Source organism: Archocentrus centrarchus, chromosome 4 (assembly GCF_007364275.1).
Source record: "Archocentrus centrarchus isolate MPI-CPG fArcCen1 chromosome 4, fArcCen1, whole genome shotgun sequence".
In the NCBI taxonomy this organism is placed as follows: Eukaryota; Metazoa; Chordata; class Actinopteri; order Cichliformes; family Cichlidae; genus Archocentrus; species Archocentrus centrarchus.
Genome location: NC_044349.1, coordinates 18,018,058 through 18,037,064, shown reverse-complemented (window position 1 = coordinate 18,037,064; position 19,007 = coordinate 18,018,058). Strand labels below are relative to the sequence as shown.

The 19,007-nt window shown below is 38.9% G+C and overlaps 1 protein-coding gene across 2 annotated transcripts in view; it reads left to right on the top strand.

The window, feature by feature from the left end:
* Positions 1–19,007, top strand: part of negr1 (neuronal growth regulator 1) — a 207,499-nt gene that overhangs the window by 64,160 nt on the left and 124,332 nt on the right. For both annotated transcript variants that reach the window (XM_030727995.1, XM_030727994.1), the window contains exon 2: positions 10,851–11,089. In XM_030727995.1, the coding sequence (XP_030583855.1) occupies positions 10,851–11,089 (239 nt within the window). The remainder of the gene's footprint in view (positions 1–10,850; positions 11,090–19,007) is intronic.

Sequence of the window (19,007 nt, the reverse complement as noted above, 5' to 3'; positions counted from 1 at the left end):
TTTTCAAAAATTGCATTCACAAGTCACGCTTAAGTGAGTTCATTCATATGAGATGCAGGTTCAAGGTCAAATCAATATTCGCAGTCATTTCAATTCAGTTACTCATTCACTTATTACTTCTCATTTATAAAGTTTGCATTCTTAAGATAAATCTGCTTGATTTTCTCTTCTTTTTTGTCATTCCAAAATGTCCAACTGGTTTGGAAGTATGTACTGAATTGGCACTGTAGATCTACATGTAGAATGATGAAGTGAGTATGCCTGCCAATCGCTAAAGACACACATAGTAAAATACAACTCGTTGGACATCTAACATAGTCAACAAACTTTGACAAAAAACACAAAATAAAATACAAGTGGATATTTCTGAACAGTCATTGCAATCTTAAATAGGCCATTTTTATTATCAGAAGCATATTGCCTGTAATTGCCAAGTTGGCCCTATTCAATCATAAACTGATAGCAGACTGACTCTGTCTTATGGCAACATTTATAGTAGGTTTTAGTGACAGTGTTGGTATGCTGGTATGGTGATGTAATTTTGCAGCAAAAAAAAAAATTACTTAAGTGAGACTTTATCTTAGTGGATAGAACAGATACTGATAAAGTTGAACTTTGAGGACATGCATTTGAAAAAAAGGTGACAAATCGCAATATTATCTTATTGTAATATTTAGCATATTGCAAAATGTTAAAAATAGCAATAATATAATTTCATGGGGTGTCTGGTGATTCCCACCTCTATCTAACAGGCACTCACACAGTACAGTAGAACTATAAAAGATATTCATGAAACACCTAATAAAGCTGAAAGTCAGTCTGAGACTGTCTCCCAGGCCAGCACCTTCACTGCAGCCAAGTATCGTGTTATAACAGGATCATATACTCATCAGTATTTTTGTTTGATTGATATATTTCATGGAATTTGGACAAAAGCCAGGATTTGGCCTGCCAGTACCTTTGACTGGCTGTGCTTCATTATCATTGAAGAAGCCTAAATATAATTTCAAACCTAGCGTGAGACATGACCTTGTTGAGGTGGGGGGTAGCTAATATGTTGTCTGTATACCGGTACATTTCAAGTTCAGGCTTATGAATGATACCTGGGAGAAAAAGGGCCCTACAGTAGATAGCATGCAGTGAAACATCACCTTCAGTGTGAATACTGATCAGCATACAAGTTAGTCTCATTAAAATTATCTCTCAATAAAGTCAACTGGTTGCTTTGAATCAAGAGTATTAACAGCATCATTGAGAGGTTCAGAATTCTGAGTAACAGTAAATGAATTACTAAAGTATGTATTCAGTAGTGGCATCTAGGATAACCAGGATCACCCCTGCCATGTGAAAATGGAGAAAGAATGGAGAAATAAACCTTCATTTAGCTCCTTGTCTGATGTAATATTACAGTAAAACATAACTGTTATCAGTTCTGTATTTCACCTCTCACATTTAAGATGTTCAGTGGATGTTCCTGTAGTACCTAATTATTAAACAATCTGAAATTCTGTCAGATTTAAAACATGTCCAAGTATCTTTCCTCTTGCATCTCTGGCTACTGGGAACAGAGAACAAGGCCTGAGCTGTAAATCTTTTAACTCCGTTTCTGAAAAATCATAGTCTGAGGTTGAGCTGTCAAATATCAACAGGTTGACGAACAACCTATATCGCACCACAGGCCTTTGCCCAAATCCATGAGTAATTTGTCTACTCCCGACATATCTGCGTATGGATGTGAAAATTCACCTCTGCTGCTGCATCTGTGTGGTGACTGTCATGACTTGACCCATCAGACTCATATTCAAGTCGGAATCATAAAGGTGATAAGACATGAATTATCAGATTTTGAGTCGATTAACAGCTCCAAGGTTTTCACAACCACATACCTCTTCATGTACATTGGGTTTTTTTTTTGGTCTGGTCTGTGGTTCTACTAGGGGTTGATTTCTTTGGTGTAAAAGCTCTGCGCTACTCCTCTTAGAGAAGATCTTCCCAGAAATGGCATCCCTAACAGCTTCCCTTGTTGTCTGACAGTAAAAACACAGATTGCTGGAATATCTCGACAACAGCTGGGACGTATTGTCACACACAAAATTAAAAGCATTCAGTAAAATCCTCAAATGGATCATGAACTGCATAGGGAGAGAAGCCAGGATTGGGGTGATGTGGTGCTGCCTGCTAAAACCAGTAAAAAGATGAAGTTACTGCATTCCAAACTAGATGGAAGTTAGGTTGTAAAGGGAAGGAGCTAGAGGGGCAACTGATTAATTAGGCAGTAGACAAGGGAACCCTCACACTGCCTTCCCCAACTTCTGCTGTAGTGATGAGTGTCAGCAAACCTGGTGGAGAAGACAAATGGTACTACAGGACCAGCTGATTTGAGTGTTATGACTGATTACAGATCAAGACAGGCTGTGATTAGAATTGTTTTTTTTTTAATTACATCTCTTTTACATACAATAGAGTAATGGCAAGTACAACAAGAGCTGTTGCCATCCTCTTCTCCCAGAGATAAACAGCTAAATGATAATAATCACAATAAAATCCAGCCTTTGAAATTGGCCTACTGCTGGCTAAAAAAAAAAAAATCAATTGCACAAAATGCTGTGCTGTTATCTTTTAATTTTAAAGGAAAAGGGTTTTCATTTTTTAAAATTTAAATATCCTTTGTCTTTAGTCTTACATAACTTTTCCATCTAAAATAAAGAAAAAAAATCTTTGAAAGGATACATCCAGAACTGCATCTATTTCCTTTGCCAAATAGGAAGGAAAAAACACCTATATTGTGAAACACTGAAAGATGTTTACAAGGCAAGATTTGTGGAGTTGGTGCCAAGAAGAATATTTACAGTTGAAGATCTAGCAAACATTTGCATAAAGCAAATAAGAATCTGGGTCACAGTGATGCCCCAGTGTTAATTATGGCATCTAATCAAAGAGCATGAATGAGTTTGGCTAAATGGATAAAAATCAGCTGCGTCTTTCCAGCTGCCATACTGTAATTAATGGTTTGTCATCATTCTCCATTCATGTGAGGTGCAGCTCAAACACCAGCTTATCACTTTCCTTCTTCCACATCATGCATAATCACTGGAGTTTGAATTGAATTATTTTCCAAAATTCGATATAAGTTTAACACAAAAAAAAAAAAAAAAAAAAAAAAAAAACTTGTAATGGGCCAGGTTCCTGTGCAGTCACACGTCAGAAACAGGAATAAATAGAAATATCAATTAGCACATGTTTTTGATGCCAGAGCCGCATCAGACTAGAAGTTCTGATACCTGTGAAATAATTACCTGAGCTTTGTATAAACCATGAGCAGTCTGTTACCTGGGGAGGCTCCCAGAGAAAGGCAGCTTTATGAAAACAAAGCTCACCTTAGGTGTTAGTTTTGTGCTGTTATGCCTGAGTGAGCGGGGAAGGGGGGGGGGGGGGGGGGTACTTTCAGCTGCTCCCTTATTCACAAGGGTTCGCAACAGCAGGTAGCTCCACATATTTGATTTAGCAGATTTTTTTTTTTAACGCCGGATGCCCTTCTTGACACAGCCCCAAAAGGGATTTGTCTCTTCCCGGGATCAAACTGAGACTTTTTTTGCTTGTTAGGCAAATGTGTAAACCACTACACTATGGAGCCACTAGCAGATAAGCTAGGGAAATGTGGCAGAAATAAAGACGCACCCTAAGATATGGCCTTGGAATAATTTACATTTAATACCCAAGGTTTTTGGCATGTGAAATAGCTTGTTGCTTTAAATGCAAAATTTCCATGTGGGTCTCATTGTATAATCTGACATTCTTTTAAAATAGTAGAATTAAAAAATATTGCACATATATATATATATATATATATATATATATATATGTATATACGCCCCATCATAGGCAGCCAAAATGACTTGGCCCAAAAGCAGCCTGAATCTGCCACACCGAGATGTCTCGTGCCAGACCTGTGATCACTTCCCTTGTAGCTCCTATTGAAGACAGCAGCAACAAAGGAAGCAGCTCACTAAGCAGCCCCCACCCGAGACAATGTGCTAATGTAAAATGGCCTGTTTTGACACACTGCTTTGTGAGCAGCTGAACAAATACGCTTTGGTGCCATGGTGAAAGATGACAGTGAGATAACAATAATAATTTCTGCAGAAAGAGTGCAACGGCACTCAACAGTGATAAGCAAACTGGAAAAAACAGTGCAAAAACAACGAGGTCTGGGTCATCGAGATGAAGAAAAAATATCCAAAGTCCTTGTAGCGATCCTGGCACTGTTATATGCATCTTCAGGCCATACTTTTAGCTTTAGCTTTTAACTTCTCCCCAAATCTATCCTTGAAAGGTGGTTGTTAAAAGTTAAAAATGTTTCCTTCTTCAGCAACAGCAGAACAACAGCTGTATCAGCAATTTATATATAACCACAGCATGGCAAAAACAAAAAAACAAAAACAAAACAAAAAAAAAAACCCACGTCTGATGGTCCCAATGGATAGCAGTATAAGTGGTTCATACAAAGAGAAGAAGCCAATGCTGCTGTAGTGGTTTGAGACCTTTAGATAATTTTTTAAGCCTTAAAAGCCTGTCACCATTAAAGTGCATTGTATCTGGCATCTGTACAAAGCTGACCAGAGCTTCTGAACTCTTTTGAAGAGGATGCTTTTGTAACAGCCACCTATGAGGCCAATGTGAGTAATTCTGAAAGGACAATTTCAGGTGAGAAAACAAAGAAATCAATAGCAACTATACTGGAGACAATGTTTTCTATGGTTACCCTGTTTTACAAGAATGTAATGATGAAAGTCTTGCAACTTGTTGAGAAGTAGTCCACATCAGTGGTTGTGGGCTGTACAAAGGTGCATTGTACATTAATGTTTAGCCTTCAAACTGGCACTCTCATTGATCCCACTAAACAGTGTGTTAAATAGTCACTAAAGGGCTGTGGTCTTACAGGTAGGAAGCAGGCCTCCCTGCACTTCTCGCAGCTGAAAATACATTAAAAATTGGCTTCATGTCATCTTAATGCAATTTATATCGGTCATGGTCAATCCCAGTAATGAATTTAGCACTTGAAGCCCACGTATCTGCCATTATCTGAATATAATCAGCACATCTCTAAGATCAAGTGCACAAGGAATTCCTATTTGGTTGAAAAAAAAAAAAAAAGGAAAAATAGAAAAGGAGTGAAACCTGCCTTGAGGCTCCTCCAGTAAATCTTGCCTAAGGGCAAGGAACACCGTGACTCAGGTGGTCAATGGACTAACTAACTGACAGGTCTGTGTGGGCTCTCCACAGGATCTGCACTTCTCTCTTGTGCTTATTTAATTTTACCCACTCTCACATTGTTTGCCACTTATTTGTCACAATGCAGCAATGCTGTCTCTAAGGGGAGACTAGCATGGACGAAACCATTGTCCTCTACCCACTTTCCTGACAGACAGTTTGTTGGCATAAGGAGTAAAGAGCTTTGCAGTTAGTGCCAAACTGATTTCCTTGGTGGGTTTACTACTGGTGCTGGCAGTCTGGGTGGCATGTTGACAACAGCTAAAGAGCCAAACTTGATTGCCTCTTTTCCTGCTCATTATTACAGTATTTGTTACAGAATATGATGCGATTTCTTAGCTACACAGTACTGGAATTATGAGCAGGAACAAAAAGAAAAAAAACCTCATTCTGAGACTGGTTACCCCCAGCTTCAACATGTTGTGACCTTTACCAAAGCTGAAGGTAAACTGTGTTGGTACCAGTTCATCAGATATTAGAATATGCTCTTTTAAAACACCCCGAGAAGAGTGAAGGTTGTTTGACTGTCTGTGGCTGGACTGAAGACATATACCTTGATAAACAGCTGTGTGGTTGCCTATTGGTGACCACATTGGAAAGCTATGTGCAGATACAGCCTGAAGTTGTATAATGTAAAAGAAACACTCTGTATTTTGTATCTAAAAGAGAGACTTCAGTGAACATGATCAGAAGATCTAACTAGAGGAAGTGAAAGTCAGTTTTACATAGGTGATTCCATCGAAGGACTATAAACCGTTGCCTTAAGTTGCTTTTGTTTCTAAATTGCTGCTGTGCTGTGTGAGTCCACAGCTCCTTAGGACACTTTTTGCCCCTGTCAGCACCAGCAACCACCCCGCAGTGAAATCCCCTGTAAATAGCCACAAAAGAAAGTTGTGCTGATGTTAAGATGTAACCTCAACTTACTTATTGAACATTGCTTGGGCCTCCTTCTTAGACTTTTTAAGAAGAAAAAAAAACATGTATACTACAAACAAGGGTTAAAGTGGGATTTGGCAGGTGGGTGAACCTTAAGATCTAGTGTAGTGGTGGAGTGTGGGGAAAAGAATTACTGCTTTTTGTGGATTTAGGGCTCCAACTGAATTCAAGCCGATGCTTCAAGAGCTACATGGCTGATTTCCAACCCCTACACAGTATAATGCTACTATAAAAGGTAGAATTAGGTGAGTGAATCATCACCTTAAATAGAGTTAATAATAATAATAATAGTAATAATAACAATAATAATTGTCTGCTGCTCATGATGTAACTGAACATTGGCCATGAACAGCCTGCTCTGTACCAGTCCAGCATAGAGCATCACTGTAAACTTCACCACAGAACTGCAAACTAACCAGTGTAGCGTGCACTAATTGGCCTGGTATTTTCATGCAGCCTTTGAATAACACAAAATTTGTATACTGCGGCTTGTTTTGCAAGACTTTCCACAAAAAATAATTCAGCAACACATTATTTAAAAAACAAGGATCTGATTTAAGAGCTCTGAAATTAATGAGGACATTACATGTAAGCTTTAAAGTTGCAGCTTCTCAAATTTTACGTGCTGAGCTGTCCTTACCTTTAAAAATAACCTCTCATTTCCCTCCTGTGTCCTTTCTTACATCTTTCTCCATCTCTGATTGTGTCACATTAACATTTTCTTTCTGTCCCTGGGAAATACAGCAGACACATTTTGTGACAAACTGCACAGAAACTGGTTGTGAGTTGCTTGAAGAATTGCATTTGAGTTGCATTTACCTGGCACTTAAAAAAAGCTTCATTCTGCTTAACTCTGCTCACTCCTCTTGCGGCACTAGCTAAAAACTGAAGTGCTGTGACCAGCTTTATTTACATGTGCACCATGAACGCATCACAGTGATTAGAAAACAAAAAAAAGGGATGTGTTATGGGTGTAAGCGGGCTGTGGGATATCATTATTTTCCTATTACTGAGCAAGTATCTTCATGCTGTCACTGGAAGCAACGCCAGGCTGCAGGAGACAAAAAAATTAACTCATCGACATAAACATTAACCTATCCTATCAGATTTAAATGCTCATTAATTGAAGGTGCTGGAATGCCTTTCCGGCTCGTTCCAGCCCACTTTAACCCCTGACTGCAAGGGTGACTCAAATTCAGGATCTCTTTCTCTGGGGCTCACTCCTCATCCTGCTGAGCCAACCACCTTCACACAAAAACAGCTGCATCACAGGGTTTATGACGATCTGTTTACAATCATTTAGTAGACAAATTATCTATCATAATAATCTGATTGTTATTTCTCACTTTTTAGGAGATGGTCTGATTATGGTAGATCTCTATTCTACGTGGAAACAACATCAACATCTGTCTGTTTAAGGTTGAGGTTTTGCTGTTCTGTTGTGACCCGTTTTGATCAGAGAGATGATGCCAAGGTTTCAACCATGTATGCTGGGGTGATTCATGTTAATCAATAATCACGTTAAATAATCAAAAATGCAACACTGACCAAAAAACATTTATAGTGATAATAATTTTTTGCTATATTCCAGTAGTCTCATGTCTTAAGTTTTCAAGTGTCTAAAAGATTTAGACACTTGATTTGGATGTACCTTACTTTTTGGTAGATGCAAAACTGCAGGCCATAGAATACAAGGGGTAGGAACACAAATTGTGTTGCTGTAATAGGCAATCTCTCTATCTACCCCCCCCCCCCCCCCCTTATAAATTATATAAATAAATTCTTTATATTTACCTCTCCATTATGTATAGTTTCCTTAAACATTGCTGATGTTTGATAGTGCATGCAAAACCAGCAGAGTTTCTTCCATTAGGGCTGGTGTTGTTTGCGGTAGTACCAGTATGAATATTTTCATGATATAAAAACATATCAAAGTTTCACAAGCTCAGACAGCCAGAGCTGTGTGTCAGCCCCCAATGATGATCTACTAAAACAGGAGCTACTTTAACATTCTCCAACCAAACAAAATGCTTTGTTGGTGCATCAGAGGAAAAAAGTCACAAACACAATGAAATTCAATTACTGCACACTGCCAGGCTAATATATTTTATTAAATTACAATCAGGTACGTGACAAATTTGCAGTTTCATAAATGTATTAATGGTAAGCGAGTCAGTGTGTGGGAGTTACATTTAATTGCTTTTGTTAAATTTAGGTGACAATATTGTGCAAGCTGCCAAAGGGTTACAAGGTCATTTGACTTTTTTTGTTAAAGTGTGAAAAAGTTTGTTTTACATTTTTGACTTAAAATTTCCACAGGAAACACTACATGGGTTCCTAAGTACCGTAGTGGCACAGCATAGTAAGGGTGGGCAATATAACCTCAAAATTTTATCCCTATATTTCCAAAAAATTTCCAATGATATTTATGATGATATAGAAAAAATACTGTACATTTTATCGATGTGTAAATAAATGAAGAGCATTTTCTGTCCTTCTTTTACAAATGAAGTATTTTTATTGATGACAAACTATGTGGGAAGTGGGAATCTATTGACACAAGGTACCATCAGCAACAGCATTTTAGTGCAATATTAGTGACACAGCAATATCTATAGTGACACAGCATATGTCAAATGTAAAGTAGTGCTTTCCCTGAAAATTTTAAGTCAAAGTATAATATAACTGCCTAACACATTAGTGTAACAATAACTAAAGTAACCTAACCTTGTAACACTGCAGGAGCTGCACAGTATTGTCACATCATCCATCCATCTTCTTCCACTTGCACCTTTTCAGGGAGCTATCCTAGCCGTCATAGAGCAAGAGGCAGGGTGCACCCTGGACAGGTCGCCAGCCTGTCAACAGGGCTAACACAGAGAGACAGACAACCATTCACACTCACATTCACACCTATGGGCAATTTAGAAACACCATTTAACCTAACCCCACTAACTGCATGTCTTTATAAAAATGAAAATTTTCTCTGCCTGGGATGCTGTATCTTGGGTCGAGCTTTGTAACCGTCTGCTTAAAGCCCTGTTTTTCCATCATGTAATCACATCAGTAATTTCCATCCACTGTTTGCTCTTCTTGTCATATGGAGTGCAGCTATCAAAATGTAAACAAATGTCTTGGTTGAGTCATTTGTTTATGTCACCAGCTGCTAGCATGTCCTCCTTTGTAGTCTGTTTGTACTCGCATATTTTGCAAAGTTCTTTGCTTTGTTAGAGGAGGTTGAAGTAGCTCCCTTTTTAGGTACTAAAGTGCCATCTGAGGCTGACATGTAGCTCCTGCTCTCAGACATGCCTGGCCTTGTCTCGTTGATCTGCACAATAAGGAACGTAAACGCATGGCATTGCTTTAGCAATGATATTGCAATATGGCACTTTTATGTCACAAAAATTTATACTAGTATTATCATGGACAATATGATATGACACTGTGCTTACATTTGACGCCATGTCACAGTGTATGATGCTGTGTTACTACTATTGTACTATAATGCTGCTGCTGACATCTTGTAGCAATAGATACACATTTCAAATGAAGTATTCTCCAATAACAGTAATTCATTGGGAAAGAAGGTAGGAAAATGTGCTTCACTTTGTTTGCACTAAAAGATGCTGCTTCCTGCAAGCTGCAGCCACCAATAAAACATTTTTCAGTAATTTTTGCTATATTGTCAGAAATATCAGAAATATAAGTGCCCTTAAAATATCATGCTATAATTTTGAGGCTATTTCACCCAGCCTTATTTTCCATATTGACTATTGTAAGCTTTCTACCTTCAAAAAGACAAGCATATCTCATTTTTGCACATGCAGTGTCATTGTCCAAATTTATGACAGGGTGTGTGAACAACCATGTCTCCCCAGTGCTGTCAATTAGTAATCTTACCTGGTGATGAAAAGGTTCAGGGTTTAAATGTCCAGACTGCAAACAGTGTTGTTCTAGACACATTTGTGCATTTTTTTGATGCTTAATGAGGCCAGCAGGCACTCACAATCTGCTTGGACTCTGTTTGGACTGCATTTCAAATGTTTCTTATATTGACCACTGTGGTTTGTGTTCAAAACACCTTTTTTTTTTTTTTTTCGTCACATACCTTTTAAATTTATGAATCAGTTTGCCATAAATGGAGACAGACGCACCATCGGTGAACTGCTTGAATATAAAGATGCCGATTAACACTTAACTGTTGAAATGTCATTGAAAAAAGTGACAAAGTATTTCACTTTGAACCTGTTTAGAATGTCAACAACAGAGCAGCCTTTGTTATCCAAAATTATTTCTGATGGCTCGGGATAATTTAGTCTCAAAACAAATCAAATCTCAAAGCAACCCGAGCTTGTTACATGTTAAGTCACAGTGTCAAGCTGATGACATTTCTGTATTTTGTGTCACTCACTTTTTTGGCACATAACTGTACGTTTTCTGAACAAAAAAAAAAAAATCATAAACAGCAGGAGGTTTCTTTTAGAAAGGAAGACAATAACATTTAGGAAGACGGGTAACAATTTCTAGACAGCTTTAATAAATGAACCAATGTTTCTAAATAAAAAATGATGACTAAAAAAAACTGGCTTTGAGTCAGATGTGTTTTTCCAAGTAATATAAATGTGTTTCTTTTGTTGATCTAGGTGCTACCTGTTGGATGGGATCTCTAAAGGAGCCTGGCTGAACCGCTCAAGCATCATATTTGCAGGGAATGACAAGTGGTCCGTGGACCCACGTGTGTCCATAGTGTCGAGTGTTGGTGACAAACATGAGTACAGCCTTCAGATACAGAAAGTGGATGTAACTGATGACGGCCTATACACATGCTCAATTCAGAGCGAGCGTAACCCACGGCCAAAACTCCTCAACCTTATTGTAAAAGGTACGTATATCAGGTCATACATGTTATGTGTGTAATGTTTTTTGTGGATGTCTTTACTTTATCTTAATTAGTATATACGGTCATGATAGCCATCATAACTTAGATCATTTCCATTTCCAGGCGTGTTTCAGTTGTCGGCACATATCTGCAGGATAATCTCTGTTATTTGATTCGTAGGTGTAGAGTTTTCTAGCATGTTGGTTACATACTCTTACAGTTTCTGTCCTCTGCCTTTTTGTGATCTAACATCTCATGTGTTGATCACAAAAGCAAAAGCTTGAGATATTGCTTTAGTGACGGCAAACCGACATTTTAAGGTACACTTTATGCCTGTAGGCCATGCAGCAAAAAGCCGGTTGGTTTAAATGACTGGAGGCAGAATAGCTTTAATCAGGCCTCCCTGGATTTTGTCGCAGCATGCGAAACAAAAAAGAGATCTGATTCTGATAACTTTTTTTTTTGGCTACAGCAGCTTTTATGGGCAGTAGAGAGAGAGAGAGAGAGACAGGAAATGGGGGAAAGACACACGGGCAAATTGGCAACAGGCCTGGACTCGAACCCGCACCGCCCGCACTGCAACGTGGCATATGTTTGTGGTTACCGGCTTCACCACTAAGCCACCCAGGCACCCATTCTGAAACTTTTAACTACATCCTGTACTTAAAGATATGCTATACAGTATATACATGGTTGATAATGTTTTGAAATTTACACACAAACACAAAAATGCTGGCACTGAGCTTCCTCGAGGTTGTCTGCATTGGGCTTCATCTTAAGCAGTGCGGATTTTTTAAGACATTAAATGGGCCCATCCATGTTGTGTTTGTTTTCTAGGCTGATGTAAAAATTTAGTGAAAAATTTTCAAATGAAAACGCCTTTTCTCTCTTTCAATCTTAATATTTATTTCAGAACATTGTGTCCTGGCCCACATTCACACACACCCTTGTTGTACCCCTCAGCAGGAATCAGATTAATTGAAAGTGCACAACAAATTATTCTCATTCTGCTTTAAGCCTAGCCAAGGTAAGCACTAATTTATGAAAACATAATGTTGCACACCTCCACACAAGCAGCACAGTATTAATAGAAGAGGTGAGGGTCAGGAGCACTCGCTGCAGAAGTTTGAGCAGTGATATGTGAAATGTGCAAGTGGAAATGGCTCTCCAGCTGGCATCTCTGTTATGACATATGGAGAGAGCTTATGAAAATTCTTTTCAGGCATGTGATCCTACCTGCAGTTTGATTTGTTTGTTGTGAGCCGTAATTGAAAGTATTTGTTTTGCCTTTATCCACATTAAACTGGTACAAGAACGCTAGGGTTTGTTAAAAAAAGGGAAAAAAAAAAAAAGTCACATCAATTTACAAACAGCATGGACGGTGCTTCTGTAAACTGCTATCCTGTGAGGTAGCACTAAGAAGAATAGTCAAAACAAATCGCTGTTTACCTTCTCAGGTGTCCATCCCTGTTAAACACAGAGCACAACATGAAAGCAGTGTGCTTTTAAAACAGGCTGTTTTGCAAAATATCCTAATGTGCTGCCTGTTGTGTGTAAATATTAAAGTGAGTGGGTGTAGCATGGTAACTAAGGTTGGTTAGAAGTACAAAATGTTGTTTGAAATATTGTGGTTCATGTGTTTGGCTACTGATGAGAATGCATTCACCCTAATCCCACTGGAAAATGGCCATAGCTTAACAATCCTGTTTTAAAGGGTCATAGAATGTAAACTGTGTACTGTGGGTACTTTTTTATAGGAGAAAGTCCGTCCCACACTAAAGGAAACATGAAGGAACTGTCAAGGTTCATAGAAAACTGTTTTGGTGGACTTCCCACTTCAGTGTAGGTACTCATCATTACAAGAATAACTTTTGTGTGGCATGAGTGTATGCAACCAGCATAGTAAAAAAAAATCCATATAAAAATCCGTTACCTAATTGACAATTAGCTCTAAAATTGAACAAAACATAGAGAAATAAACAGACAGTGAAATCCAGGCTTTATTAAACCTATATGTGATGGAATATTGTGACCTATATTGTACTGTCTCGCTTTGCTCTCTCACCCCCAGCCAGTGGCAGCAGATGGCTGCCCATCCCTGAGCCTGGTCCTGCCAGAGGTTTCTTCCTGTTAAAAGGGAGTTTTTCCTTCCCACTGTCACCACGTGCTTGCTCATAGGGAATTGTGCGATTGTTCGGGTTTCTTTCTAATATTGCAGGGTCTTTAGCTTACAATATAAAGTGCCTTGAGGTGACTGTTGTGAATTGGCACTATATAAATAAAAATGATTTGAATCAAATCGAATAAAATCAAATTTCAACAGGATTTTTGACTTAAAGCAAAACAGAACAATTTTGAACTACATTTTCTGTCAGCTTGTCAATCTGGCATCAAGAAAGCGATGGAGAGACAAAATCATGAAACAGGATTACAAAAAGAAAAAGATCACACTGACTGTGAAGAGCTGCACCAACACAGCTCTGTGGCATGCACCCATTAACATAATAAGGTTACATCAGGTGGATATAGCTACATATTAAATCCATAATGTAGCCTCCTCCTCGGGCTGGTCTCAGTCATTTGGCTGAATAAGTTTTCTGTTTGAAACTCTGCCTTTCCAATTCTGCTGTCATCACAGCACACTTTCTCCCACCTTGTTGTAGTTACTATAGCATCTGACAGCTGATATTATGTCACATTAGTGTTAAGCTTAGTTTATGGTTACAGCATTTGCTGTCACATGTGCCCGCTGTGACGTCATCACAGCCCTGTAACCATTCATACTGGCGCTGGAGACACGCCGGACTCCCTGCAGTCTTCTCCAGAATCCTGCACTGATCTATCATTTAAAGGCGGTAAAAACCGACCTGCTCATCCATGTGGGTCTCCACAGTGGACACAACAGCCACGGTGTGTACCTCAGGTAATTAAAATCGAAAGTGCACGGCAAGCTGAAATAACACCAAAGAGTGGGGCGTGCCATCATTTGCAAAGATGACAATGCTGAGCAAAAACAGGTCACTATAATTGGCAGCATGAATGCAATCAGGGGAAAAAAAGGAAAAAAAAAAGCTCCCCAGTGAGCAGTTACCCTCAGGAGAATGCTTTGGTGCAAATGCACCTCATCTCATTTCTTTATAATCTTTGATCAATAAACTGAACATTCGTAGCCTCACTTATTGTTTGTTTATGCTGATATGTTTAAGCCTATAATATAAATGCAGTGTTCTGTCAACAGTTGTCAATTCATCAGAGCACCACAGTGGCTATGCAGTTACAGTGAATGTGCTATAGCTGAAAGGTCACAGGGGCAAATCCTGCCTCTGCTAATGTGTCCATCAACAGTCTTGAGCCTTGTTAACATTTCCTAAAGTAAAGTATACACCCAGCATACCCCCAGACACATGCACACACCAACACAAATACACAGGCATTTGCTTCTTCTCAGTGAATGATAAATTTACTTCTAGAAAACCATCTGTTCACTTTAAACTGTTTCCTTAAACTGGCCTTGAATACTAATTTTTTTAAGTGGATCACATATCAGTTGAATGTAGATGAGTCTCAAAAATTGTTCATTTGCTGTAGGGCATTAAACACTTCTGTATATCCTTTCCTTTAAAGGTATTTGTTATGAAATCTGTATGCATTTTAATGTGAAAATGAAAGTGGCTATTGGCATTTAATTGTCATTATTACAAGTTGACACAGCAAACATTTAATGGCACGCAGAAATTTGAAACTGTGTTTTATCTGAAAGCTTAATGACAGAGAATCTTTTTTAGAACATGTGGACTGATTGTACTTCTTATAGTGAACTTTTAGGAATTGGAATTTCAATGAGATCCATGCAATAAGAGGTGTTATGCAAATTTTTAATTGGGGGAAAAGAAAGAGCACTGGTATTAGTAAGACTGCTTGGGGTTAGGTACCAGGAGAGAAAAGGTCAGAACATCCCTAGAAGTTGGGGCTAATTGCTGGTCATAAGGTTATAATCAAAGCACCTTTGTCTGGGAGGTTATAACAAGAAAATCTCATAGTCCCGGCAATATAAAGCTTTGTCCATGCTTGTTTCTTTACAGTAACTTATTGTATTCACACTCTTAAAATTGCCCCATTGAGCAGCCAATTCTTAGAGTGACTACAGTGGAGTGAACAGAGTGAAGATTGGTTTTATTTACTGATATTCACATGGACTGAGCTATGTTAGCTCCAGCCACATTTCACAGGTGCACTATGTTTCTGAATATGTATGTGATAAACTGTAATCAGCTGCTTGGCAGGCAGTAACATGAGCTACAGGGCCGTCATGTTTTTGTAGGCGTTGGTTTTCTGAAGAACAGTTTGTGATGGGAATCTTACCAGGGGTGTTTTGGGTCATGGCAGCGCCTCACCACTGGCCATATGGCCACAATCAAACCGAAGCTAATGTGCCAGCTGTCAGCTGTATAATAAGTTTTGGAATGGCTAGAATTCCTGATGGATGTGACATAACGACTAAGATTTGGCAAGAGTTCGACCTACAAATACCAACTGTTGTTCGCAAATGTAACCTCCTGGTAATCTAAGCCAGTGATGTCAGTGAGTTAGGCTCTGAGAATGGCATTTTATTCCGCATGAACAATAATGAGGTTAAACAGAAGCTGTTTAATAGAACGCTTGCAGCTTCATAAAACCTTTAAAATGGAAGAAAAACTGGATAGTGATACCAGAAAACAAAAAAAAGATCTGACAGCAGTGTGAAGAAACATGGTCATTGTTACCTTGATGGATGATGATTGGACAATATAATCACATGAAAAATGTAAAACCTGGAGATCTCTAAATGTGCTTTTGCTCTTATCAGCTTTCAGTAAAGCTTGATGGTGTTATGATTGTGTTATGTATCTAAATCTGGTGCTGTTGAGTCATCAGGCAAATGGAGAGACAGCACTGTGTATCTGAGAGTGAGCTGCAGGCAGGAAGTATGTTGAAATACAGATGACTCCCTCCAGCTGATAAATGCCTACAGTCACGTCTCTGACAGGTCACTAGAGCTAGTTAAAAAATTTGGTTCATTACACTGCCACTCCTTCTGTTCCTTTTTTATGTAGCCCCAACCATATGTGTGCTCTTATGGCATCTCCATAATTTCACACCATATTGTACTTTGGTTTAGATTTGCTTTGTCAAAACTCTATGCACTGGGAAACATTACCTGTCACTGTGTGGTACTTGTGTACACATGCTTAAGCCCACTCATCAAGAACAGAGGGATTTCTTTACAGATGAGATGCAGCAGAGGAGCCGCTCTGTCATGTTGCAGAGGCTTCTGGGAGCCTGCTGTTTTTTTCATCTGCTGAAATGAAAGGGAAGACTTGCTAAGGAAAAAAAAAAAAAAAAAAAGCAGACACTTTAATCTGAGCTTTTCACTCCAAGCATGCAACATTTATTAATACCGCAACACAAATGTTACAGTTGACTTAAAAGGATTTCATGGCATTGGATTTTTTGGGGCATTTTTACTTTGCTAGACGGTGTGCCATGAAGACTAACATGGAAAATTGGAGCAAGAAGGGATTACTGTATGAAAATATGCAGTGGTCTCAACTCATTTCAGGTGCACGTTTAGGGTCTTTGACTAGTTGATCCACTGAGCAATTATGCTTATCTGAAATGAATATCTATGTCTGTAGTGCAGGGAGTGGCCTTCTTGCGTCTGGTCATGTCATTACAGATTTGAAAAAGGTTATATTTGAATATTTTACCAGCCTGTTGGGCAGAAATGAATAATGCTAAAATATAAGCGAGGAACAGTTGCCAAAAGTTGGACATTTTTAAAGGAAAGCTTGTGACGGAGATGGAAATAATGTTCAACACTTCACTTCATAAATCCTGAAAATTCACCAATTCCTTAACAGTGATGACTTGGCGAACTGAGATCCCACTGAAAGTTTGTAACTTTGATAAATATGAAAAGCTGTTTTTGGAATTGTTCCACTTTTAAAATAAATAAAACTCCACGGTTTCCTTTTTAGTCTTCTCTCTCTCAACAAAAGCCTTTACATTATTTATGGCAATGAAAAGTAATGTCAGTTTTATATGAGAATATGAAGACGTAGGTGGCTATGAGACTTTTTTCTCCTTCTCTGTAGTCTAATCCCACGGGATTTCTCTTTACCTGAACATACAGCACCAAGAATCTCTAGTTATCGTCACACTTCTTAATGCATGAATCACATGCTGCTCTATTAGAGGCTAGAAGTGGGATATGACTTCGCTGTCTTCTCTAAGAATCATTTAATCTCAGCGTGACATTTATCCCCCTCAGAGACCTTATGTCACCTCAGCAAATTAGACGTTTGCATCTGTCCCCCCCCCCCCCCCAAGCTCTATTGCCAACAGTGCCCCTGAGAAGTGGGAAAAATCTAGAATTCAGAACACACTATTGCACTGGCATGACATCTCAGAGTCACACAACGTCAAGGGCACAGTCTCAGCACTGTATTTTCACGTTTTGTTGTCAGTGTACATGGAATAAGCTCAGTATGTCAAAACAAAAATAAGATAATGAGAGGACTGTGAGTATGATACTTTGTCGGATACGGAGAAGCATATTCATAGATTGCTATTGTAAAACTTAAACTCAACTCAACCTTAGATCTACAAATTATTTTTTATTTAAATAGCCCCAGTTCACAACAACAGTTTGAAGCCACCAGTGCCCAAATAACTTTCCCTCTCTTCCATATAATCTCAGCCAAAAGCAGCGATCATAAGGCCACAGGAGGTCTCCTAAATTACTAAAGGTCCCTGTTTTCCTCCAGGTACCTTTGGCACAGGTGCCGAGCAGTCAAATACTTGACTTAACAAGATTAAACGAAATGGGCTGTGCCTTGTGGCTGTGTGCAGATTATTGAGTTAATGTGAAATGCTCTGACCAGAACTAACTAGTTCATATGAACCCAGCTGTTCATCCTCGTCTGCATATCCTCTCTTCATCCTCTCTCATCCTCTCTCCATCGTGCTTACACTAACTTAGTAACAATCCCCCCGAACATCATGTGATGGAGGATACAGAGAGATTGGTATCAGGCCCTTCCCGCCCTTCTATACATCACATGAGTAGCCTCCTCCTCAGCTGCCATTCTGTTCCTCGCTCTCGGTTAATTAAGATTGTAGATGTGATAATGCATTAAATATGCACAGCACCTCTCATCTAAGAATATCTTGTCGGAGAGAGGAAGGGTAAAGAAGCATGCTTCCTTTCACCATCATTAACTGCTTACATGAGCATTGGAAATGCATTTCAAGGTTTCATCACCACAAATTTGTTAAGATAGATCTTGTTCATATAATGAAGTTCCATTTAATGCAGTATGTCTAAAGATATAGGATTTTATGCGGGATTTTACACAATACCCTGGCATGGTGTATTGCTTCATAGGGTTAACATTTTTCAAAAATGTGAGCAGTAATCCTGTATGTGATGAAAATGCTTTGGACATTAATATGGATCAAAGCGGATCCACAGCGAAAAGTCGCCCACGCCCACGGAGTGAGTCAGCCTGGAAAGAGTGTTTCACAGCAAGGAGTGAAATGGAGGGTTAAACCTCCAGTTGCAGCTCCTCTCTTTAATGTCAGGACAGAAGCAGTGTATAATTACATGGCATAAAAAGACCCAGCAAATCACAGTTTATTCGTAATGTGCTATGATTCTGTCAGTCTCATTAATTGTTGGGTGCTTTTAAAAAAGATTTAATTTTCTCATGACCTGAGCCCGAAAATACAGTCCTGTCAACTATCCCTAAAGCAGCTCAGTGAAGTAATCCACAGAACGAAGACCTTTGCACTGCCATTTCTCCTTCACTTGCTGTCGGAAAATCCACGTGAGAATTAGTGACATCAGTGTTATAAAATTTAAATGTAATTGCAACCTAGC